This window comes from Rhinopithecus bieti, unplaced genomic scaffold (assembly GCF_001698545.2).
Source record: "Rhinopithecus bieti isolate Rb0 unplaced genomic scaffold, ASM169854v2 scaffold_13349, whole genome shotgun sequence".
NCBI lineage: Eukaryota > Metazoa > Chordata > Mammalia > Primates > Cercopithecidae > Rhinopithecus > Rhinopithecus bieti.
The window spans coordinates 1,553,448-1,580,411 of record NW_016807772.1 but is presented as its reverse complement, the minus strand read 5'-3'; the positions used below and the strand labels follow the sequence as shown (position 1 = coordinate 1,580,411).

Sequence of the window (26,964 nt, the reverse complement as noted above, 5' to 3'; positions counted from 1 at the left end):
ATTTTCAAACTATCTGTCATTCACTTGCTTTAAACTCTTCAGTGGCTCCCTGGTATAGATTAAAGTTCAAAGGTTAACAGATCAAGATCACCCACTTTGGACATTCTCCTGCAGGTACACAGGCACACACTCTAGAGTTAGAGCAGCCCTAAGGAGGAATTTGCTGTCAGGTACTGCAGCATCGTCATGGGTCAGCTGGGATCCGAACAGGAGGGCAAGGATTCAAATCCAGGCCATCTGACTCTAGCATCTCAGCATCCAAGCCCTCAGCCCTCTGCCCCTCAGCCCTCCTACCAAGCAGCAGTGGCTCAGGTGCTATCTTGTGTCACTAATAACCTTAGCTCCAGCCCCCACACAGTGTTATGGACTGGTTGTTTGAACGCCAGTGATGCACCAGGAAGAGCTCAGTCAATGTTAACTCAAAATTGTTACCAGGCACAAAAATAGCAAGTCTAGGTAAAATCTTGCCATTCACCGTGACTTTCTTGACTTTTGAAATGACAAGCCAAGAAGCACAATGGGGTGTGGGGGTGGCACGGGGGCGGGGGCAGATGGGGAGGTGATCAAGAATCTTTAACCATAGAAATCCATGAACAATCAGATTCTTGGCTTGCAATATTTTAACTTGAACCTGGTCTTTGTTCACCACAGAAAAGCAAAGTTATACAGAAAGTAAATTAAGAACAATCTTAAAAATCCACGTCTCTGCCAACCGAAGACAGTTTTTTTCTTCCTTGTTTTGCCCATGTCCTAAAACCCCGTAGAAAAAGAAAAACATCTAGATTTCAGAAAGTAGCTTTCCATTCGAATAAGTTGCAAATGAGCAAGGAATATAAATATTGTAACAAGATCAAAAACAAAAACACAGGGGGGAAAAAAAAAAGCAAGCACACTTTTCCGGNGGGGGTGGCACGGGGGCGGGGGCAGATGGGGAGGTGATCAAGAATCTTTAACCATAGAAATCCATGAACAATCAGATTCTTGGCTTGCAATATTTTAACTTGAACCTGGTCTTTGTTCACCACAGAAAAGCAAAGTTATACAGAAAGTAAATTAAGAACAATCTTAAAATCCACGTCTCTGCCAACCGAAGACAGTTTTTTTCTTCCTTGTTTTGCCCATGTCCTAAAACCCCGTAGAAAAGAAAACATCTAGATTTCAGAAAGTAGCTTTCCATTCGAATAAGTTGCAAATGAGCAAGGAATATAAATATTGTAACAAGATCAAAACAAAAACACAGGGGGGAAAAAAAAAAGCAAGCACACTTTTCCGGGATTGGAAAGAAACAAGGGTAATCCAGATATGGGGAGCAACACTGCCACCAAGTGGTGGTGGTTTCTCAAGTCACTCTCCGAGGTCTGAATTGAGGTCAACCCTCTCAACGTGGCAGCAATCAGAATCCTGAGGAATCTAAAAAGAAAGAATTCAGGCCCAGGCCCCATCCCCACACTCACTGACAGTGAGGGAGACAGCCAGGAGGGCATGTCTGGCCTGTGTTTTAAAGAATCTCCCCAGGTGTTTTTGGTGCACAGATGTCACTATGCTTGTATTTTCCAGCAAAGTTTCACCTGCAGTTATTCCACTTATATCATCCACTAAAATTTCCTGCTGATATGTAAATTATTGAAAACTATATATGACACATATAAATCATCATGTTTCAAATGAGTTCCTAAGTTTTTCACAATAATATAAATTGGTCATCATAAAGATTCAGATTATATACTTCAGTTTAGGCATTACTGTTTATTACTGCTTACATCTCAATTGATAACTAATATCTAATCCACTAAACTTAATGTTATTATAAATTAGGCACATTGACACAGCTACACCCAAAAGACAAAGAAACCTTTGAATTTAAGTCTCAGTGGACTCTTTTCTTATACAATGGGCTTCAAATCAATAAATCATTCTTATCTATAGTAGGTTTTTGTTTTTTTTTTTACAAGACATGTAAAGTCTGAAAGCTTCTATTGTTGGTGAAATGCACAATGTAATCTGAAATGCTTAAAGGAAAAGTATAAGACTAAATTTAATATTGTTCCCTGGCACCTAGAGGTAAATAAAATGATTTTTCCCCATTTCAAAGTTGGGAGTTACCTTAAAAATTGTTTCTTAATAACAAAGGATTATCTTTTGCATAATACACCTAGAGAGAAAATTATGGAGATTACGTACTACCAGATACCTAATCAAACATTGATTTTCAGCATTTTTTTTTGGTAGGCTTGACAATTAGGTTAGAGCCCACGGCTGAGAAAACAAACACCCACACTGTGTCTCCCGTGCTCCATAAGAGATAAGGCCTCGCTTCTCGGAAAACGAAAGGGCAGGAAAGACGCAAAGTGCCATACATTTGGGTTCACCTGACACACGGTCAAATGTTTCTTTAAACCTTACCATGTTTTTAATCACTGCCTGTTCCCCATCACACTCACTCTTTGCTTCTTCAGATGGCACAAGTCTTCTCAAAAAAATATCCCTGATGACTCAGACTTATTTGAGACTTGAGATACTTGAGAGACTCCTGGAGCCCATTGCTAGCCCCAGGGCAGCCTCACAGAAAGGCCTAACCTAGGACACATCAAAAATCTGGACTGGATTTCCCATGGTTGTTGATCCTAAGCCCCGCCTCCTCACAGTGGACCCAAAACATCAGCCTCGCTGGGGAGCTTGTGAGAACTTCAGAACCCAACCCTGACCTACTGCAACAGAGTCTTTTTTTTTTTTTTTTTTTACATTAAACATATATACAGGCATACCTCATTTTATTGCCCTTTGCTTTATTGTGCTTTAAAGATACCGTATTTGTTTTACAAATGGAAGGTTTGTGGCAACCCCGCATCAAGCAAGTCTGTTGGCACCATTTTTCCAATAGCGTGTGGTCACTTCATGTTTTTGGGTCACATTTCGGCACAGGATTTCCAGAGGACTCCAAGCACATGGAGTTTGTAAAACACTGCTCTAAACCATGATGTGAAGAAAGTCTCTTAATCAACAGCTGTGTTCAGGTCTTCATCTGACGGATGAGACTGCCTCTATCTGCTTTACCTTCAGTACAGGGCAACGATGGGGATTCACAGTGAGGTTCTGAAAATGAGAGAATGCTGTCACACAGACATAAGCATCCTCAGAGGAGCAAATATGTCTCTCTCATGAACAGACACTTCTCAAAAGAAGACATTCATACAGCTTGGCCATGCGCAGTGGCTCACGCCTATAATCCCAGCACTTTGGGAGGCCGAGGCGGGCGGATCACGAGGTCAGGAGATTGAGATCATCCTGGCTAACACAAGTGAAACCCCGTCTCTACTAAAACATAAAAAAATTAGCCGGGTGTGGTGGCGGGCACCTGTAGTCCCAGCTACTTGGGAGGCTGAGGCAGGAGAATAGCGTGAGCCAAGATTGTGCCACTGCGCTCCAGCCTGGGCAACAGAGCTAGACTCCGTCTCAAAAAAAAAAAGAAAAGAAAAGAAAAAAAAGAAGACATTCACACAGCCAGCAAACATGAAAAAAAGTTCAGCATCACTGATCATTACAGAAATGCAAATCAAAACCACAGTGAGATACCATGTCACACCAGTCAGAATGGCAATTATTAAAAGTCAAGAAACAGATGCTGGTGAGGTTGTGGAGAAATAAGAATGCTTTTACACTGTTGTTGGGAATGTAAATTAGTTCAAATATTGTGGAAGATGGTGTAGCAATTCCCCAAAGATCTAGAAATACCATTTGACCCAGCAATCCCATTCCTGGGTATATACCCAAAGGAATATAAATCATTCTGTTACAAAGATACATGCATGCATATGTTCACTGCAGCACTATTCACAACAGCAAAGACATGGAATCAACCCAAATGCCCATCAATGATAGACTGGGTAAAGAAAAAGTGGTACATACACAACATGGAATACTATGCAGCCATAAAAATGAATGAGATCATGTCCTTTGCAGGGACATGGATGGAGCTGAAAGCCGTTATCCTCAGCAAACTAATGCAGGAACAGAAAACCAAACACTGCAAGTTTCGCTCACAGGTGGGGGCTGAACCAAGAGAACACAAGGACACAGGAAAGGGAACAACAAATACTGGAGCCTGTTGGGGGGCGGCAGGGAACAGGGAGAGCATTAGGAAAAATAACTAATGCATGCTGGACTTAATACCTAGGTGATGGGTTGACAGGTGCAGCAAACCACCATGGCACATATTTACCTATGTAACAAACCTGCATATCCTCCACATGTACCCTGGAACTAAAAATAAAAAGAAAAAAATTCAAATAAAAAAAAAAATGTCTGCCCTTAGGTACGCTCTACAAATGCTATCTTAAACACACCCAACCTGCAGCAGCTTTGCTAACGCCACCCTCTGCCTAGTGTATAGTTACCAAGAGTGAATGGTCCTTCCACATACTCAGCGTCATACAAGGCGTTCACCCTAAAAACCCATAGCACCCAGAAGAGAGAATGCACTTTCTGTAGTTTCTGGGGCAGCCGGAGGTGACCACCACAAACTTAAAGCATCACTGAAGCCATTTGCTTTACATTTAAACAGGCAGCTTTCAGGATTCTATTTCAAGATCTATTTTTATTACAAAAACATTTGCCTTGCCAAGTCTTCAAGTAAAAACTGCTGATTTCCTATTTATCATCCAGTTTCCCTTCAATGTAGTACCTGCTGTACACCTGACCTACTTACTACCCGAGAAGCAGGGACCCTCCGAGGTTCAGGATTAAAACCAGCCCTCTTAGACTTTGCTAACTTAAAGCTGTAATTCTTACAAGAGACCAACTGGTCACTGTTGAATTTAAAAAGAAAAAAAAAATAGTCTGGGATTTGGGAATATTTGCCCTGGAGCTACCAGACATATGCAAGTAAATTTCTAAATATAAATTAACCTCCTACCTACCTCAGATAGGTTTCCAAAATACAAAATTCAGATTCTTGCAACTTAATTATTTCATGAGGATTTTGTGTATAGAAAACAGTCACATATCCCTGAGTAAACAAGAGGCAGACTAATTTTGTTTGAGACAAGTTTGCCCATTACACTATTAGAGATGAGACTATCCACGTCTATCCACTGTGCCTGACTTTGTATTTTCTTCTCTCTTTACACTATATTTAGTAGAAGACACACTCCTTACTCACTTAACACCCTTCTCTCCAGGTTTTTTATTTTAGCCCATCTATTAAAAATAATAATCTCCAAATTACTGAAAATTTCTATTTTTCCTTCGCTAGTAACATTATCACTATTGCAAACACCATGGTTTTTATATTACTGTTGGTTCGTTTTACTAGTATCTTCCAAGTGGGATGACCTGGATGGAACTGTATAAACATCCCTGCCTCACTTTTTCACCTGGAAGAAAGGTTGTAAGACTTCCTGTCCAACTGAAGTTTGCACTGCCAGAATATAAATGTAAAACAGGCAGTCATTTTGAGCACCTGAAATAGGTGTTAAAAGGTACTGTTAAGATCTATTTCTCACAAGCACACCTGTGTGTCTCCCACGCCAAACTCAGAGTGGGAATGCAGTGAGTCCAGCGGCTGCAGGCTCAGCTGCCCATGGCTCAGTCACCCAGGCAAAGCAGGAACAGAGTCTTGTGCACGCTCAGCTGGAGATAGTTTGCACAAAGCAGGGACCTCTGGGGAAAGAAACCTCAGAGCTCTAAACTTTTTGGATGTGATGTCTCTCAGCTGGAGGGAACATATGGAGACCTGCTGGTGTGGGTCAAAGTGGTCACAGACCACAGTGGAGGGCTCTGGCATCGTGCACCCTAAGGATGGGGAACAGACAGTAGCAGAGGACAAAGATCCCTGATTTGTCCTCTCAGACAGAAATCAAGTTGCCATCCATACTCCAGTGCCAATGCTAACTATTAGGGAGGCGGTCAGGGTGGAAGGGGGCGGAGGAGATTGACTGAAGTCAAGTCCGTGCATTAAAATGCCCAGAAATATGTTTTCCATTCAGTGTTGGTGTCTGCCCAACAGGTACACATGCGGATACACTGAGAGTCCACACCCAACACAGATGCCTACAGGGAGCTTCCTGTAGGAAGAGGGAAGCACAGGCAGGACCACCTCCAGAGGGTCCCGCAGGGTCCTACATCTCTGGCTGCAGCCCAGCGCTGTGTGTGGTTCAGAGCATGAGCTTTGGAGCTCAGACCCATGAGCTCAGGTCCTGCCTCTGGCTCCCACTGACTCCCTGGTTTGGGGAAGGTGATTTAAGCCACTCCCAGCCTCCACTCACCCACCTGTAAAATGGGTTTCATAAAAATTTCGACGTTCATAAGGCTGACTAATTAAAGGAAGTAATTCGTGTAAAGCACTTAGCAGAATATAAAAAGAGCATAATATGTGGCTATTACTGTACTAATTCTTCCTTAATAATCCTTTTATTCTCCTGTTTTCCCTTTGCATACAAAGAACACCTAAACAATGTTATCCAAAAATTCAGCCAGCATCTCTTGGTTCCGAGAAGAGATAAGAAATAATACGTGCCTATAGAGACGGAGGAGGCATGAGGAGGGAGTTGAGAAATCACAAATCACTAAGTTTGCAAGAATGTGAGCCACTGACCTGCCTGCCTTTAGCAGTCATCAAGCCTGCAGGAGCTGCCGGAGATGAGTGATGAAGATGAACCTGTGAACATGTGTTACAGGGAGAGAGGTGCTATGGGAGAGTCACGATACAAGGGAAGGGGAGGGAGGGAACCATGGGGATACTGAGGAAAAGCATTCCAGGCAGAGGGAACGGCCTGTGCAAGGGCTCGGGTCGGGCATGAAGGTGAGTTCAAGGATGGCATGGCACAAGCCAGAGGGGCTGCTGGGAGCCTGCATCAGAGGAAAGGTGGACATGGATGGTGATCTCTGCCTAGCACTGACAGGGGTCTCCAGGACATCTTCTTGCAGGAGATTGGGTGGTGGGGCACAGGACGGTGAGGAGCTGAATTATTTGGGGTCTGATGAATCAGGGATGATTACGGCCTAGGAACAGGAGGAGCAGCACGTATGCCAGGCTCTGTTCTGTTTGGTACTTTTAGCCATTACTTAAAGGCACAAAGGCCATGTTTATCCACTTGACAGGCAAATGTATACAACGTACTGGTCACCAGAATCAAGACTCAAAAGAATCGCAAAAGGACTGCTCAAAACTAATTAATACTTTATAGGTACCAACTACTTGAAGAAAAAAACCTTCTCAAGTATAGACATTACCCCACCCCCCACCCCCAAGAGATAGCATCTCACTCTGTCACCCAGGCTGGAGTACAGGGGTGTGATCACAGCTCACTGTAACCTCAAACTCCTGGGCTCAAGTAATCCTCCTGCCTCAGTCTCCCGAGTAGCTAGGACTACAGCTTCACAACACTATGCTCAGCTAATTTTTATTTTTTGTAGAGACAGGGTCTCACTATGTTGCCAAGGGTGGCCTCAAACTCCTGGCCTCCAGGGATCCTCCTGCCTTGGCCTCCCAAAGCACTGAGATTACAGGCATGGGCCACCGTGCCAAGCCAGGAATCAATCCAAATTTAAGTAACGGTTCATATCCCAAAGGACAAGATACAATACGAGCCGAGAAAGTGAGTTAATAACTTAAAGCAGAAACAGATTAAGGTCAACCTGCATTAACAGAGCAGCGGCAGGTCAATGGAAGCAGCAACACACTGCCAGAGCCAGAGGCCAAGTGAACACCAAGTTCAACTCAGGACTCCATGAGGGACAGAGGCTCTTCGGAGGACAGGACTTGGACCAGGCGTTCCCCAACAGTGACGAGGACAATTCCCCTGGAGAAGAGAGCTAAAGGAGCAGCAGCTTCCATGGTCCTCCATCATCTGAAGGGCAGGAAACAGACGCAAACACATTCTGTGTGGCTTCAGAGATCAGAGAAGAAGCCAGGAATGAAGGACAGGGAGGCAGGATGCAGCTCAGTCTATGAATGCTCGTTTGAAAACTTGTAACTGTTCTGCGATGGAGCAAGCAGTCATGTGTGGCCCCTAACACATCCTGGCCACTGCACAAAGCATTTCCAAGCAGAAATTTCAAGTGACCACGCCATGTGAGGTATGGCCACCACAACACGGAGGCAGTCTTTATTAAACACTGAAACTCGGGTTCTGGCACCCCTGTTCTACAGTTTCAGACATGAATCAGTTTCATTCCTCCTCCAGGGCCTCCCTCTGGTGGCTCTGGTTCCCACTGTCCCACTCCACACCCTCTAACAGGGTGCTACAGGACCTGGGAAGAAGAGCCCTTCTCTGCAGCAAGCAGGCCTCTCCACGGGGCAGGGGAAGAGAGAAGCAGCCATCCGGCTCAGGCTGGCAGCAAGAGAAATCAAACCCTGGCCAGGCTCAGCAAGTCCACCGAGGGGCCACCCACAGCAGGAATACTTTACAGGTACAAACCACTTGAGGGAAAAAAGGTGCTGGTGTGTGGCAGCTCCATGGTGCCTCCACATGGAAGGGCTGAGGCAAGAGAAGCAACAGGCCAGGCTCACCAGAGGGACCTCCACAGCATGGGCAGGTGACGTTACCCTGGAAACATTCGCATCACTGATTTTCTTTCCAGTACTATGCATTTTCAATGCTTTTAAAAAATGTACCACACTTTGGGAGGCCGAGGTGGGTGGATCATGAGGTCAGAAGATCGAGACTGTCCTGGTTAACACGGTGAAACCCCGTCTCTACTAAAAATACAAAAACTTAGCCAGGCATGGTGGCAGGCGCCTGTGGTCCCAGCTACTCGGGAGGCTGAGGCAGGAGAATGGCGTCAACCGGGAGGCGGAACTTGCAGTGAGCCGAGATCCCGCCACTGCACTCCAGCCTGGGCGACACAGCAAGATTCCAAAAAAAAAAAAATATCAGTAATGATAGCACGCTGCCTTGTCTCAATCAGTGTGGCAACAGTCATAATTAATCCCAGGTTATAGGTGGTAACTTTAGACAGCTTGTTCTGGTTCACAGCTCCTAAGGGGAAAAGCTGGGGTTAGAATGCAGACTCCGAAGTCCACGCTTTGGTTACAGGGTAGCTAGTCAGACACGAGGAGGACAGGAGAGGGCCCCTCCCAGATACACACCAGCAATGTCAGGGGACCATCAGGTGATGGTCAAGCATTTGTTAACTGTTTCTCTAAAGTGAGAACTGGTCACAGCCGGCACCAGGGAGGGGCGGGCTCCCAGTAGATACACAACACCTGAAACTGGTGAGCAGCAGCTTCCCAGTAAGATCTCGGGAGCTGGGCGAGTGGGCTCAAGCATGCGCATTAAAAGGCAAAATGGCGGAGTTTAACTGGTGCATAGCGTTCCTCTAGGAATGCTAGACCGGACAGGGAAGAACGCCTCAAGTAAGCACGCCTGCAACTCCAGTAAACACCCTGCGCATGCTCCCCCACAACCCCCGAGTGCTAGCAGGCCACTGCACATGGGGACAGCCCACCTCAAGGGAGGAATCAGGGGAGAAGGAAGGCAAGACCCCGGAAGTATGCCAACATATAAAACCCCAGGCCAAAAGACCAAATCACACACTTGATCTCTCAAGCTGCCCACCTGACCATCTTCCAAGTGTACCTGACGTCCTTTCATTCCTGCTCTGATATTTTTAGTAAACTTTCACTCCTGCTCTAAAATTTGCCTCAGTCTCTCCTTTTGCCTTATGTCCTAGGAGACAAGAAGTGAGGTTGCTGCAGACCTGTCTGGATTCACCGCTGGTAACGCTGTGACCACTCTCAACATCAGAGCTCTGCGCCCGTTTATGGAGAGGTTACCCTAAATGAGCTCTAAATTCCTTCCCTAAGAAATGTAGGGTAACCTCTAAACTCCCTCCCTAGTTACCTTTGTGACTGCCTCAGACCTGCCAATACTGAAGAGGGCAGGGCTCTGCTTTCTTACCAATATGATGGGGCTCCCAGGGTCCTCTGTCAGCTGGATGTTTGCGTGCTCTCTTTGAGGTTTCATTTCAGGTAGGGGCCTTACCTTCATATCTGCTGGAAGAATCGCACGCCTTCTGCGGGGTGGCTACTCGGAGGAATATCTGCTGCCTCCAGGAGTGCCTCCGGGTCTTTACAGGGGTCCCACCAGAATCACCAAGATGGTTTGCTTTGGATTCAAAGTCCCTAAAATTATAAGATGATTGATTTATGACTAGTGGGGAGGAATTCACGAGATTTTGTTAGCTTAACTTTTTTTTTAAACAAAGCACTAAATTATCAACTATCTTTGTATAAACAATCACAGAAGTTATATCAAGCTCACAGTGGGTCATCATTCCTAAAGAACTGCTTTCTTACAGGATCCTTTTCATAAAAAGAGAACGATTACAGGCCCTTAAATGATTTTGATTGTAACAGAGATTAAGAAACATGTTCCACATATCATAGCTTCCAACTGGGCCTCTCTTGGTCCCACTTTGAAAAAGACAACTGCCTAAAGGGGGAAAAGCGGGGGCGATGCCAAGGGGCCCCATTCTGCTCTCCTCTGTACATGGGAATATCTGCTCAGCACAGGCCCATGTCTCCAAGGATTCCCACAAAAAATGAAACAAATTGCAATTTAATTACACAGAACCAGCAAGGCAATAACTATGCAGTCAATTGATGATGATGATGTTTTAATGTGTATATTTTTTAAACTACAAAATATAGTTATCAATATATAAACACAATCTAATCATACATTTTTTTCCATTCACAGGACAACCTGAGAAGACCCTTCTAATGTATACCTAAGTTGTGTACCTGTAACTAAGCAATCCCCTCAACTTACAGATTAGACGTCCTGAACAGATCAGACATCCTGATTTGAAACAGCCACATGCTCACTACCCAGAAACACTGCTCTCAGAGACTTGATGAAGATTTTCTTTAAGATAACACTTAAATAAACTAATCCTCAATCTCAAAACTGAAGAACAGGTTGGTTGCACATTTTTTAAAATGACATTCAGTAAGAAAAAAGTATAAGAAAGAAGATACAACAGATTTAGCTGAAATGATTTTTTAAATGACAAAACAGTAGTTAAAACACCTTGTATATCTAATGATATTCAACACTTAATAACACCCAGGGTTGATATATCTAAATGAAGCCCTACCTTTTGGTGTTCATAAAGTCAGAGGTGTTATTTTCATCTACAGGAGCCAGAAATTTTAGAAAATTTGGCACAGAGGAAGAAGAATGAAGTTTTTTCCGCAGGGCATTACGGTAGGAGATGCTAAGAGTTTGGTTGAAAAAAGAGTTTAGGATAAAGAAACATAAAAACACAAAGTATAAAATATAAGCTTCAAAATAAACATTTTGTTCTAATGCTAAGAAAAGTAAACTAGATAAGAAAGTAAAAGTAGTTCATGAATGAGATTTAACTTTCATTTTCACCAGTAAAATTTGATTTTAAATGAATGGGATAATCTTTTAAAAAAGAAAACCAATCCATTTTCCAAATGACTCTTCCTTTCAAACTGGGAAAAATAATTCTCCTAAATCAATCAGGAAGTTTCTGATATGGCACAAATTGCAGTGTACATGATCAAACACAGATGTTAACCTGTGTATGTGTGTGCATGTGTGTGTATACGCATGCATGTTAAGTGTCCACTAGGGCAAGGAAATGTGAAAATAAGCATATAAAAAACAATTTGCAGCAGGGTACAGTGGCTCACACCTGTAATCCCAGCACTTTTGGGAGACTGAGGCAGGCGGATCACTTGAGGTCAGGAGTTCAAGACCAACCTGGTCCACATGGTGAAACCCCATCTCTACAAAAAAAAAATAAAAATACTAGCTGGGCATGGTGGCGTGTGCCTGTAGTCCCAGCTGCTCGGGAGGCTGAGGCAGGAGAACTGCTTGAACCCACGAGGCAGAAGCCGCAGTGAGCCGAGATCACGCCACTGCACTCCAGCCTGGGGAACAGAGTGAGACCCTGTCTCAAAAACAAAAACAAACCCAAACACAAACCAATTTGCCATTAACATCTGTTTTCATGATTTTAAGAAAAGTAATCAACAGTAAAATTAACTTGGTTCAAATGACAGCTGAAAATAAGACCAAATATAAACAAAGACACATACACACACAAACACACACACAGTGGCTCTGCTTCCTGCATGGACATTCCCCCCATTCAGCACGTCCTCATCAGTGTGAACTCCCCAGGAAAACAGACAACACCAAACTTGCCACGTGAGTGAGCTCACCTCTTTGGCACAGCATTCCCACTTTGTTCTCCACTGGAATTATGTTTTAAGTACTTAAAAAAGTTTGGCGAGGAGGCGGAGGGGTTAAGACGAGGTGGAGGAGCAGGAGCTGAAGACTGACCTGGGCGGTGCTTAGACTCACCCACAGGTGAAGGATCCACACTAAACAGCAATCAGAGAAAGCACGGGGGGGGGTTAGCAGGAGAGGGGGCGCCAACAGGGACATGGAGCAAACAGATGGAAGGAGCACAACTGCTTTTGTCTTGTTGTTCCAGTAACACTGTCAGAGTGGAGGACTTCTTCCACTCCTCTTCCTCATCTCTGCTCGCTCTCTGGCAAAGGTAGTTTTCACTAAAAAACAGAGTATATCGACGGCCATTCTTGACCATTTCCCACATGTTTATGCTCCCAACAATACTTTTTTTTTTTTTTAAATAGGTCTCACTCTGTCACCCAGGCTGGAGTGCAGTAGCACGATCATAGCTGACTGTAACCTTGAACTCTTGGCCTCAAGCAACCTCCCACCTCAGCCTCCCAAAGGTCTGGGATTACAGGAGTGAGCCACTTCGCCCAGGAACAATAGTATTTCTTTCTGTATTTCCTTTTTCAGGAACTGGCAGGAAAAAAAAAAATTCAATTAAAGTATAAACAAAAGCAAAAAAACCCTGAACTTTAAAAAAATACATTTCCCTTTAAAATGAACAATACCCTGTCTTGAATTTCAATGTCTTATTTCCTGCAGATAAATCAGAAAAGAGTTCACAAGAGGGAAAGAGAGCAGAATGGGCCATGCTAGTGAGGCAGACAGACAGGCATCTCCCCATCCCTCTCATTACGGATGTGTGACATCATCTATTATGAACCTACATTCTTCACGGAGAAAGGAAAAGTACTGATACTGAGTCCTACCAACTCTGGCTTTTGAGAAACAGCAAACTTCACAAGAGAACTAGGACTCTCCAGACAGGAATGTTTCAATGATCACTGAAAATGCCAACAACAGAGGAGTGGGCAGGCAGTGGTGAGGCAGAACAGAAGTAGTGTGTGAACAGGGTGTTAAACACAAGAAACTTACACGGCTACAACCCAATGATGTGTGTCTCTAAAAGCGTGTATTTATTAAGCAGTACCTTCCGACGTGTCCCCTGCTTTGGGGATCACCACTACCCCACTGAATTCCAAACAGCCAAGAACTCTTTCCAATGGCTGATAGAAAACAAAGCTGGGAGGCTCTGCTCCATCATCCAGGGCTGTTAATGCTCGCACTTCTTTACTCAGAACATTCCAAACACTTCTGTACTACGCACACTCTCAATGATCCGTGTATGAACTACATGAACACACAGGTCCTGGGAATTCTGCGGCTGCCAGTCAGAAGAAGGCAGCAACTGTACACAGGTGTGACCCTGATTCATATTAGGTGAGGGATTTTTTAAATTGTTTAAAGTTGTTTTTAAAGATAACTCTGTGTCCATTCATAGTCTCTGGCACATAGAGTCAAACGAATCACTAAGGGACACTTGGAAGGAACAGGGGGAACTTCTGATTACCCTTCTCCATAACCAGACAATTCTAACTGGTCACTGAAACCCAATTATTACAATGAATAAATCTTGTTAGAAGAATCTAGAATTCTTACAGTGAGAGATTTTAGAAAACATCTGCTCCAATTTTGTGATACAGAGAAGTTTAGCAAATTTGTCCACATCACAATTAGTTCACAGTAGAGCTAGGACCAGAAGCCAAGGCACCCCTGTCACCCCATAAGGTCAGCATACCTCTCCTGCTCTGCCTGTAGGGGTCACCGCCTCTCCCTCCCACTGTAGCCCTGCTCCAGGGCTTCGGATGGGGAGACTCATCTGCTTGCCCTCTTCCTCACAGCAGCAAAGTTTCACAGCCAGCAATGTCTCTTACTTTGTTTGAGGAGTAATGACTATGCATGTTAGGTAACATTTTTGCTCACTTTCACCTGCTTCCTGACAATACATGTACCCATTGCTTGTATACACACCAGCAGCTCGAACAAACATGTCACTGCTTCCAGTTTTCTCTCTTCGAACCAAGAGTAAAGCCTTACTCGTTTCTCTCACTCAATAAACATACCTGGGATGCACATACCCGCCTAGTCACAGATATGCCCCAGCTATTTATGCAGCAAATTTAAACAAATCTTACTTTCGTTCATGAGGCGTCTCTGTGCTCACTGAGTGATACCTCATAAGTTTCCTTTGCGAAACCCCCGGGGACCCCCGGGCAGGTTGTGGAGGTTCCTGGCATTCCATGGGGAAGTGACTCAGGGTATTTGCTCGCCTCCTGAAGGCCTGCTGGGGTGACGGTGGAGCTGGCTCTTCTGGGAGATGACTCTCCGAGTCACTGGACAGGTCCTCCGAGGAGCCGAGCAGCTTAAAGGAGCTCTCAGAGATGGGCAAGGCCTCCTTTTCACACACAGATGGCTCCTGGCAGCAAACACATAGCAGATCAGACACGCCATGGGGAATTTGTGGGGTTTATAAATCTCTAGTTCCAGTGCGGGCAAACATTTCAGTATCTAAGTATGTGTTCTGATTATAATGCCACCTAGAGGCCACCACCAAAAGCAGAAGAAAATGAAGGTCCGTTAAATAAATGCCAGCTCCTCAAGGACACATTGCTGGCTTGCTGGAGAAGTGGGAAAACTGGCCAGGTGCAGGAGTGGAGGACATAAGCCACAATCTGTAACGTTCTGGGCAATGCCAAGAATAGTGCCCTCTCTCTAGAAAACAGGACTGTTTACTACAGCTTCTAAAGAGAGTGAGTGCTGGACAACTTGTCTCCACGGCTTAACCAAGTTCTTTATCTTTGCCACATGTGTTCACTCATGTTAAACCCACATTTTAAAGCTCTCTCCGAATCTCATCTACTGTTGAGATTCAACTTTGTAATCTGAGATTAAGAACTGTATCAATATTCTTAGAATATGGAAAATCACTCTGTAGGCACTTATTGCTGCAATTCAGGGGAAATAATTTCTTTCTGCACCTCAATTTCTTCATCTGTAAGAGGGTATAGTAAAAATTTATCTGAGTTTCAAGAACAAAGCAAGATAATACAACCAAAAGTACTTTTTATGTTGTAAAATGTTATACAAACGTAAGGTATTGTTTTATTAGGTATGCAATAATCTACGGAGTGCTCAAACATTTGTTGAGAATCATGACAATATTTTAAAGTTGTATGCCTTCACGATGCATGCTTTTTCAAACAAATGAACTACTACCACTCGAGCAAACTGATGTTTAACACTGCACCCAGGACATGGCTAGTGGCCAATATATTTTTAATATATCTAAAATATTTAAAAAGAGGAATTGTAGCAGCTTGCCCCTACTGAAATTGTTGAAAGGGAAAAAATAAATCAACATGAATAGAGTAAACAGGAATGAATGTATCTAATAGTGGACTGGAGACTCTAAATTCTACCTGTTCATTTGATACACAGTTGAGTGCCTTTTAGGTAGCAGGTATTGAGGGTTTTAATTTGAAAAAAAAAATGAAATTTGTTTATTAAAGGGAGAAGTTACATATATTTAATTTTATAAAAAACATCAACATACTATGAAATGTTGATTACTTTCATAACTCAAGTTTTTCATTCTTCAGGACTCAATGGTTGTGAAGATTCTTTTAAGGATTTAAAAGTCTGTCTAAGACAATACATCACAGAAGACAATCTTCATCATGCAAACCTGTTGATCTAAGTTCTTATTAATATCCCTCCAAATTAGATCAAAGAGCTAACCCTTAGCTTAATTGGACAACTGAAAGGGCCATTTCCATTTGTCAAATTTCAGGGCTATTTGGCTTCTTTGCATCTCGTAGGTGATCAATTTATTAGAACAGATCAAATTACATAAAATAGAATATACAGCAGTTTTTCAGTTCAAGATGAATAAAAGAAAGATGTAAAGAAGTACACATAAACATATACAATACACGCAAGCAGCTTCTGAAAAGTTGCATCTCTCTTAGAATGACTCTAGAAATTGAAATCTTAGACTTTTAAATCTTTTTAAAAGAATCTTCACAACTATCGAGTCCTGAAGAATGAATATGTATATATTCCTATTTCTGCATTTTAGAGAAAAATAAAAAGCAAGCAATAAGGCTTACTGGAAAGCCACCTGAGTGACATGAATTTCTTCATTGTATCTCTATTGACACTGGTCTGTCTGGAATGCCTTCTTCTCAGTTCACTCCCATAGGCATAATTCCTACACCAAGATTTAGTCCAACAGCATCACTGGACCCTTACCCCTCGCCTTTTCCCTGGTTCCACTGACCAAACCTAACTTCCCCTCCCCTTACTCTTCTGACATTGAAGTTACCCATGTCTCTTATTTGTAACTTCTGGGCTCCTACCACACTCTGCTTGATGCTGCAGCTGTTTGTACATCTGTCATCTCTCTCCTCCTAGGTAACTTCCTACATGAAAGGGGCTGTGTGTGGTTCATCTGTATACAACAAATAGACAAAAACCTAATTGCAGGGTGGGATCAGTGTGTATTAGATGGAGGCTGGACGATGCTATGTTCCCCTGGATTTTAACTTAGAAACTCACATTTACAAGACTGCTGTCCAGGTCTTCACTCCCCAGAGGGGGTCTGCAGCCCAGGAGCAGCAGCATTGCCTTGGAGCTCATTGGAAATGCACCATTTCAGGCCTCCCCCAATGCCTACTGAACCAGAATCTGCACTTTAACCAGAACCCCATGATGAAGGCACCTGAAATTTGAGAAGCATTCATCTAAGGAAGTGTTTCTCAAACTGGGCCCTCTATCACGTTAGTAGGTGGTACAACTGAGTAGTTTGCCATGAGCATTTTTAAAATGGAACAAAATATCAGTATGTATTATATGTTATTCACAGTAAATATTGTTTTGTTAACTTTTAATTTTGTGTGTGAATGTGTAGGTATGTGTGTGTAGGTATGTGTGTTTGTGAACTATGCCACAATGTTAAATGTGCCTCTTACTGTAGGTTAGACAAATTCTGAAAGCCATGTGTCTAGAAGGGATGGCAGAGGACTGTAAACCCTGCCTGTGGTAAGGAGCCGGCCTCCGCAAACACTCCCTCCCTCACTACTAAAAAAGAGTCCTCTGGTAGCAGAAGGGAAAGCTGGCCCCCCAGCACAAAACCCAAACCTGCTTTTCGGAAGTTATAAAGTTGAACTGACCAGGTTTAAATATGATTAAATGTCTGGAAAGCAAGTTATTAAAAGAAGGACATAATACTTGCTTATTTAAATAAAACAGTAATGGTTCATTATAATCATAGAGCCAGCTACAGGATAAAGTTTCAGAAATTTAATTTCCCCGAAAGTGGGGAGAATGAAAGGGGTGTGAAAGTTGAAAAATTAACTATTGGGTACAATGTTCACTACCTGGATAACGGGTACACTAGAAGCCCAGTCCCCACCAGTATGCAATATACCCATGTAATCAACATGCACATGTACCCCCAAATCCAAAATAAAATGTTTTAAACAAGAAAATTTAAGTTGTATACTTCTCTAAATTCACAAATCCACTTTTTGAGGTTTTCCCAATATTAATTATTTTTTAATAGGAAAATCTACTTGAGAAAGAATCAATTGATTATATTGTGACAAATTAGATCTTACTTGTCTCAAATTGTGATCTTGTTTCTTTGTTTATGGAATGACCATCTGCTTTTTTTTTTATTTCTCTTTTTGAGACGGAGTCTCGCTCTGTCGCCCTAGCTGCAGTGCAGTGGCGTGATCTCAGCTTACTGCAAGCTCCGCCTCCCTGGTTCATGCCATTCTCCTGCTTCAGCCTCCCTAGTAGCTGGAACTGAAGGCGCCTGCCACTACGCCCGGCTAATTTTTTGTGTTTTTAGTAGAGATGGGGTTTCACCGTGTTAACCAGGATGATCTCGATCTCCTGACCTCGTGATCTGCCCACCTCGGCCTCTCAGAGTGTTGGGATTACAGGCTTGAGCCACTGCACCTGGCCCCATCTGCTCTTTTATGTAAAACTTTTGTGTTATGATAGACCTGCATGACCAGTCATCCACCTGTGCCAGGAAATTTGGAAGCAGCAAATGATTGGAGGCATGTAGACAGGAGATGAGCCAGACCTATTTGTTAGTTTCTTCAGGGTGTCGTATAAAGAGAAATGTGCTTACTTTGCTGGTGTTACTTAATGTACTAGACATGGAGCTATCCAGATCCACACTGGTGGAGTGTTCCTGCAGGCCTCTGGCTCTATTACCCTATATAAAGAAAAGGTAGTCGAGTTATGACCCTGGAGGCTTTTGCAAAGGCATCAGCTAGAAGCAGATTGGTCCATTTAAATAAGCTGAGGAAAAAAAATGTATCTACTGAGAAATGCTACTAAGGATATATGTACATTAAAATAATCAATATTTCCATCATTAAAAAAAAAAAAGACATTAACCTAAATGTTCCAAAACACCTGGCGGCTGAGTCATTTGGCAGGGGTGATAGGCAGGAAGACAAGACAATTCGTCTATAAGGAAAATCAAGTGCTCAAGCAAGCCCACTCAGCAACTCCCTCCCCTGGGTCACAAGTCATCGTAACGGCCAGCCACATGTCACTCAGCCAGCCGCATGTCACTCGGACAGCCACATGTCACGGGACAGCCGCATGTCACTCGGACAGCACTCTATCCCTTTGGAAGCTCTCAAATGCAGCCCCTCCCAATTCTGGTTTTGTAAATCAACTGTTTTTCATGATCTCAGAAGATACTCCAAAATTCTCAGAAACATCTTCAAAGAAAATAAAATTTAACTTTCCTTAAGTAAAAAAATAATAAATATCAGATGTTTCAAAAGAAGTGTGCGATAAAATCAAGAAGAACTATAATAAGATACTGCATACTCCAGAAAGGCATGAAACTCTGAGGGAAAATCAGATTTGATTTCTCAGACGTGCCATCAAGGCTATTTACACTCATGGGAGGGAGGGGTAATTTCTTAAAGAACTCCCAGATTGATGTACATGTGTACTTTGTTCTTTCTATAGAGCTATATTTGGTAAACTTTTTCTGTAAAGGGACAGATACTGTCTCATGCTTTGTGAGGCATATAGAGTCTGCGGCAACTGTTGAAGTCTGCAAAACAAAAGCCTTAGATAACAGGAAAATGAATGGATGTGGCAGTGTTTCAGTAAAACTTTACAAAAGTACAGGTGGGTGGAATTTGGCCAATGGGCATGTTTGCTGACCCCTACTATATAGCCTTTTAGATACCTAACACCAGCAGCTGACAGTAACTGCTTTTTAAGTTATACACAGTAATACTAGGGAGAACAGAAGCCACACCTCAGTGTATCTAAGGCATGCTCTTTATAGGGACTGGTCAACAAGTATTATTTGGGGAGGTAAAAAAAATCCCATTGGATATAATACAAAAGAGTAAGGAATACATATGCTTTTAAACCTAGGTCAAATTAAAATCAATTTAAAACGTAGATAATATTGTTCTAAGCCTGAGAAAACATAAAAAAAGGTTTTATACTTTTACCTTTATGAACATTGATGAAATAAAAGCATATAACTCAATCTAACACTCTCCTAAAAAGTGATTTAACTTAAATCGGGAGAAATTATGCTACTTACCCGGGACAAAATACTTTCTAAAGACTCTGTTAAAGATCTCTTTGCTTTGTTTTTCAGCATATCTAGCCTAAATCGAGTGGCACTGGGTGGTAATTCACTTCCAATATTCTCTGCTGCAATCTGCGATGTCTAAAAAAGTGAAAAATGAAAAGTTAAGTCACTTAATCGCTTCCTCCTCTCCTTCTTAAAGGAATGAAGAATCTCTAGGACACATGTTTTTGGCACCAGGCCATCATTCTGATTCTGTGATCTCACCTCATCTGCTCCTTAGTGACATGGCTGCAAGTCCAGGGAATAATTCTGCCTCAGAGAGCTGCTGTGATTACCCCAAGTAAATATGAGGAAATGTGCTTTGAAACCAATCAGGTGAAGTAGTTTATTGCTCAGACTCTGCAACTGGATCAGAGATCTGTCTTCCCTAACTGTGGTCTTCTGCCAGTTTCTTACTTTCTCTGAGCCTCAAACTTTCTCTTCAGTAAGGTGAGACCAATGGCAAGATCGAATCATAACACTGTGTTGTGAGACTTAAACAGGTAAAGTGTGTAAAGCATTGAACACAGCGTGGTACAAAGGTAGCTATGATTAGCTTTTCAAAATAAAGCAATAACTTACCTTTGAGGGCATTTCAGACGGTGAGACAACAGAAATTTCTCAGTTAAAGAACCTATTTTCTCTGCCTATACAAACCCTTCATCCCTTTCTACAGATCTCTGCTTTCTTGCATTTTCGTCTCTCCTACTTTTATTTTCCCATCATCCTTTCATTGTCTGCAACCAAGCTTCTCTCCCTTAACTACTACCAATAGAAAATGAAAATAAAACTCCAATGGAGTTTGCGTGACAACCACGAAATGAAGTCTTAGTGTTACTTATTTACAAGGATGTGCTTTTTTGTTTTTGTTTTGAGACAGGGTGCCAGGGTCTCGCTTTGTTGCCCAGGCTGGAGTGCAGTGCCACAATCATGGCTCACTGCTGTCTTGACCTCCTAGGTTCAAGCAGTCCTCCCACCTCAGCCCCCAAAGTAGCTGGGACTATGCGCAGCTAATTTTTTGTATTTTTTGTAGAGACGGGGTTTCACCATGTTGGCCAGGCTGATCTCAAACTCCTGAGCTCAAGTGATCTACCTGCCTCAGCCTTCCAAAGTGCTGGGATTACAGGAGTGAGCTAAGACACCCAGCTGAAGGTACATTTTTTAAAAATGTACAACAAATATCTCTGAATTAAATTGTTTCTTATGTGCATTCTCACCTGATTGCGTTCTGTTAGAAAATAATTTTGTTAGAAAAACGAATGGCCAGGCGCAGTGGCTCATGCCTGTAATCCCAGCACTTTGGGAGGCCAAGGTGGGCGGATCACCTGAGGTCAGGAGTTTGAGACCAGCTTGGCCAACACGGGGAAACCCCGTCTCTGCTAAAAATACAAAAAATAGCCAGGTGTAGTGGCGCACACCTGTAATCCCAGTTACTCAGGAGGCCGAGGCAGGAGAATTGCTTGAACCCAGGAGGTGGAGGTTGCAATGAGCCGAGATCACGCCACTGCACTCCAGCCTGGGCGACAGAGTGAGACTCCATCTCAAACACACACACACACACACACACACACACACACAAGCAAATCCCCCATTACTCTAAATACTGACATATTATTTGTTGCAGTTGTTATATTTCAAGCACACAGAAAAGTGTAGAGACTAATATAACAAATACCTTTGTATCACCACCTGGCTTTGTTCAAGTGAGCGTTTGCCAGGGGTTGAGAACAGTGAGACACACAGCTCTGGAGTGCAATGCCCAGGTGAAATGTTCCTCTGCTATTCCCTGGCTCTGTGGTCTTGGCCAAACTGTTATCTCCTGTCCCTTTCAGGCCCTCTACCTGCAGCCTGAGGATGCGTAGTGAACTTTCCTCGCGGAGCTGTCATGAGGCTTAAATGAATGAATACAAACCAAAACACATACACCAAGGCGCGGTGCAGTGGCTGATGCCTGTAATCCCAGAACTTTGGGAGGCTGAGGCAGATGAATCATTTGAGGTCGAGAGTTCGAGAGCAGTCTGGCCAACATGGCAAAATCCTGTCTCTATTAAAAATATAAAAATTAGCCAGGTGTGGTGGTGCGCGCCTGTAATCCCAGCTACTTGGGAGGCTGAGACAGGAGAATTACTTGAACCCGGGAGGCAGAGATTGCAGTGAGCTGACTTCACACCACTGCACTCCAGACTGTGTGACAGAGTGAGATTTGTCTCAAAAAATAAAAATAAAAAATATAAACCAGACACTCAAAAAACGTCAGATATCATGACTATTATCTGTTCTATGTGCCTTTTTTTTTTTTTTTTTTTTTTTTTTTTTTTTTTGAGATGGAGTCTCACTCTGATGCCCAGGCTAGAGTGCAGTGGCGCGATCTTGGCTCACTGGCAACCTCCACCTCCTGGGCTCAAGCAATTCTCATGCTTCAGCCTCCCGAGTAGCTGGGACTACAGGTGTGCACCATGACATCCGGCAAATTTTTGTATTTTTTGTAGAGATGGGGTTTCGCCATGTTGACCAGGCTGGTCTCCAACTCCTGGCCTTAAGCGATCCACCTGCTTTGGCCTCCCAAAGTGCTGGGATTACAGGCGTGAGCCACTGTGCCCAGCCTACTTCCTAGTTTTAATGGGAACCGCTGCAGACATCTTTGAAGCTTAATCACCGCTACTTCCCCACACCTGGCCATATGCAGAAATATTTGGTGTTTATCCTATCAATTCATGTTTTCTACTTTTATATGTATGTATGTGTCCATAAAAGATATGTAGTTGAAACTAAATGAATGGTGTCATACTGCATACATCCTTCTGTAAATTAGCTTCCTTCTTTCAATACTATTTTTGAGATTTATTCCTGTTGACAAATGTTTTTTGATTCACTCACTTTAGCCAGAGTGCACATTTTCACTGTATAACCTAATTTATCCTGTTCCTATTGTTAAACACTTATTTGCTTTCTTTTCTTGCTTTTACAAAGAAGTCTGCAGTGACCTCTCTTGTACAGAGCTCCTTACAGACTCACGTGAAATGTTTGGCAAGGGAAATAATGAGATTTGTCCTCACTGGGTCACAGGGACTGTGCCTCTTCAGCTACACCAGATACTATCAAGCTTCTCTCCCCTGAATGGTACCAATTCATATTCTCAGTATCAGTATAGGAAAGTTCACCTTTATAAGGTATTGTCACATTTTTAAAATTTCTGCCAGTCTAATGGGCATAAAATGCTCCTTAAATATGTCTTCCCCTCATTCTACTGCTATTAGGCATTATTTTATTCAGTAATCTGCTGTTTGAAGACCTTAATGTCTTCTTTGAATAATGAAATCCTAATTCACTAATGAATGCTACACATTTTTCAAGGCATGAAAGAAAAAGAATGGATTCTGATTAGAGCGACATTCAGCTTTGTCCAATTATCCATAATTTTCATTCTATGAGAATGAGAATATGCATCAAAAGAATGGCTACTAGCTTAGAAATTCCTTTGAGAAGGGAAACTATCATTTACCTTTGTGTTTCACACTACAGAGCATACCCTGGACGTGTTAATATTGGCTTGTTCAAAATGAGTGAATGAGCAATGATCCCCTGGCAGGTCCACAGGAAATACACACCTAAGGTAACAGACTCACTCAGCAAATAGTGACCAAGTGCCTGCGAAATGTTATGCGCCACAGGGAGGCACCCTACCTGTTGCAACTGGTTCTGTGCAATCGCTGACCAAGTGTAAGGGCCTGTCCAGGCTCAAGGCAGCCTCTAGAGTAAAGGGAATTAACCACAAAGGGCCCCCAGGGGCCTGCCTCCAACTCAACACCAGTTACANGTTTTTTTTTTTTTTTTTTTTTTTTTTTTTGAGATGGAGTCTCACTCTGATGCCCAGGCTAGAGTGCAGTGGCGCGATCTTGGCTCACTGGCAACCTCCACCTCCTGGGCTCAAGCAATTCTCATGCTTCAGCCTCCCGAGTAGCTGGGACTACAGGTGTGCACCATGACATCCGGCAAATTTTGTATTTTTTGTAGAGATGGGGTTTCGCCATGTTGACCAGGCTGGTCTCCAACTCCTGGCCTTAAGCGATCCACCTGCTTTGGCCTCCCAAAGTGCTGGGATTACAGGCGTGAGCCACTGTGCCCAGCCTACTTCCTAGTTTTAATGGGAACCGCTGCAGACATCTTTGAAGCTTAATCACCGCTACTTCCCCACACCTGGCCATATGCAGAAATATTTGGTGTTTATCCTATCAATTCATGTTTTCTACTTTTATATGTATGTATGTGTCCATAAAAGATATGTAGTTGAAACTAAATGAATGGTGTCATACTGCATACATCCTTCTGTAAATTAGCTTCCTTCTTTCAATACTATTTTGAGATTTATTCCTGTTGACAAATGTTTTTTGATTCACTCACTTTAGCCAGAGTGCACATTTTCACTGTATAACCTAATTTATCCTGTTCCTATTGTTAAACACTTATTTGCTTTCTTTTCTTGCTTTTACAAAGAAGTCTGCAGTGACCTCTCTTGTACAGAGCTCCTTACAGACTCACGTGAAATGTTTGGCAAGGGAAATAATGAGATTTGTCCTCACTGGGTCACAGGGACTGTGCCTCTTCAGCTACACCAGATACTATCAAGCTTCTCTCCCCTGAATGGTACCAATTCATATTCTCAGTATCAGTATAGGAAAGTTCACCTTTATAAGGTATTGTCACATTTTAAAATTTCTGCCAGTCTAATGGGCATAAAATGCTCCTTAAATATGTCTTCCCCTCATTCTACTGCTATTAGGCATTATTTTATTCAGTAATCTGCTGTTTGAAGACCTTAATGTCTTCTTTGAATAATGAAATCCTAATTCACTAATGAATGCTACACATTTTCAAGGCATGAAAGAAAAGAATGGATTCTGATTAGAGCGACATTCAGCTTTGTCCAATTATCCATAATTTTCATTCTATGAGAATGAGAATATGCATCAAAAGAATGGCTACTAGCTTAGAAATTCCTTTGAGAAGGGAAACTATCATTTACCTTTGTGTTTCACACTACAGAGCATACCCTGGACGTGTTAATATTGGCTTGTTCAAAATGAGTGAATGAGCAATGATCCCCTGGCAGGTCCACAGGAAATACACACCTAAGGTAACAGACTCACTCAGCAAATAGTGACCAAGTGCCTGCGAAATGTTATGCGCCACAGGGAGGCACCCTACCTGTTGCAACTGGTTCTGTGCAATCGCTGACCAAGTGTAAGGGCCTGTCCAGGCTCAAGGCAGCCTCTAGAGTAAAGGGAATTAACCACAAAGGGCCCCCAGGGGCCTGCCTCCAACTCAACACCAGTTACAAAGTTAAGAAAAGGGAGAATTGGACCGGGCGCGGTGGCTCAAGCCTGTAATCCCAGCACTTTGGGAGGCTAAGACGGGTGGATCACGAGGTGAGGAGATCGAGACCATCCTGGCTAATATGGTGAAACCCCGTCTCTACTAAAAAATATACAAAAAACTAGCCGGGCGAGGTGGCGGGCGCCTGTAGTCCCAGCTACTCGGGAGGCTGAGGCAGGAGAATGAGGAGAATGGCGTGAACCTGGGAGGCGGAGCTTGCAGTGAGGTGAGATCCGGCCACTGCGCTCCAGCCTGGGCGACAGAGCCAGACTCCGTCTCAAAAAAAAAAAAAAGAAAGAAAGAAAAGGGAGAATTGCTTTCAAACTCATAATAAACCTTTCATAAAAGTGAAGCAAACTGAATTGTTTTGATATATAAAGAAAATATTGGCAGGACACAGTGACTCACACCTGTAATCCCAGCACTTTGGGAGGCCAAGGCAGGCGGATCATGAGGTCAAGAGACAGAGAACATCCCGGCCAACACAGTGAAACCCCGTTTCTACTAAATATACAAAAATTAGCTGGGCGTGGTGGCACATGCCTGTAGTCCCAACTACTCAGGAGGCTGAGGCAGGAAAATTGCTTGAATCCGGGAGGCACAGGTTGCAGTGAGCCAAGATTGTGCCACTGCGCTCCAGCCTGGCAACAGAGCAAGACTCTGTCAAAAAGAAGGAGAAGAAAGAGAAGCAAGAAAGCAAGCAAGAAAGAAAGAAAGAAAGAAAGAAAAGAAGAAAAGAAAGAAAATATTAGCTAAAAGACTAAAGCAAGCAGCATCAGTTAGTAGATCCTAAGAGACAGAAGTGCATTTGTATGCGTGTTTTTAAAGCAGGCCTGAAGAATCTCTGTGTAGTACTTAATTCAATGTTTCTTCTGCTTTCCTCTACTATCAAAAAAGATTGTTTTCCATGTCTATTGCCATAATTCAAATAAAATTTGTTTTAAAAATTGCATTTAAAAAATAATTCACATTTAGAATATAACTTGTTCCTTATTTATCTTAAAATAAGTATCTAGAAGTTTCTCCCTGGAAGATGATGCTGGTTCTTAAGACAGTAATTTCTTTAAAAAAAAAAACCGATGGGGTATCGCTATATTGACCAGGCTGGTCTCAAACTCTTGGCCTCAAGCAATCCTCCTATCTCAGCCTCGCAAAGTGCTGGGATTACAGGCGTGAACCACTGTGCCTGGCCCTCGTAGACAATAATTTCTAATTTGGAGGCTCCACAGTGAATTCAGTTGCAGTCATCATATTGCACATCCTTCGACAGATGGGTGAACTCTAGGCATGAAAGTCTGGATTCAAGTTTTAAATCCTGATGCTACACTGAAATTCTCAGTTCAGAACCCACCATTCCAGGCTGGCACAATGTATCTACCAGCAGCCTTATTCATAATCAAGCAGCTCAGAAGGAGAATGGAGAAAGAAACTCTTGGCATTAATACCACAGAACAAAAAGGAACAAACTACCCATACAAGCAACTGATCCATGCAACAAGGTAGCATAACGTTTCTGATGAGTCTCAGAAACGTTATGCTAAGTGGAAGGAGCCAGAACTCAAAAGAGTATCATGCCATTTATAAGAAATTATAGAACTGGCAAAACTAATCTAAGGTGAAAAAAATCAAAACAGTGGTTGCCTGGGAGAAGGGGTAGTGAGGACTGACTAGAAGAGGAATATAGGGCTACTTTCTGGAAGGATGAATATATATATATATATATAT

The 26,964-nt window shown here is 42.8% G+C and overlaps 1 protein-coding gene across 7 annotated transcripts in view; it reads right to left on the bottom strand.

Moving 5' to 3' along the window:
- TBC1D1 (TBC1 domain family member 1) overlaps window positions 1-26,964 on the bottom strand; it is a 255,452-nt gene that overhangs the window by 76,341 nt on the left and 152,147 nt on the right. For 3 of the 7 annotated variants that reach the window (XM_017883753.1, XM_017883746.1, XM_017883752.1), the window contains 6 exons: window positions 19,837-19,965; window positions 18,382-18,468; window positions 14,375-14,655; window positions 12,200-12,361; window positions 11,101-11,220; window positions 9,984-10,123 (listed from right to left, as the gene is read on the bottom strand). In XM_017883753.1, the coding sequence (XP_017739242.1) occupies window positions 9,984-10,123; window positions 11,101-11,220; window positions 12,200-12,361; window positions 14,375-14,655; window positions 18,382-18,468; window positions 19,837-19,965 (919 nt within the window). Of the gene's footprint in view, window positions 1-2,403; window positions 2,556-9,983; window positions 10,124-11,100; window positions 11,221-12,199; window positions 12,362-14,374; window positions 14,656-18,381; window positions 18,469-19,836; window positions 19,966-26,964 lie in introns of those variants that run through there. The other 4 variants (XM_017883747.1, XM_017883750.1, XM_017883751.1 and 1 more) reach the window with 4 other exon arrangements.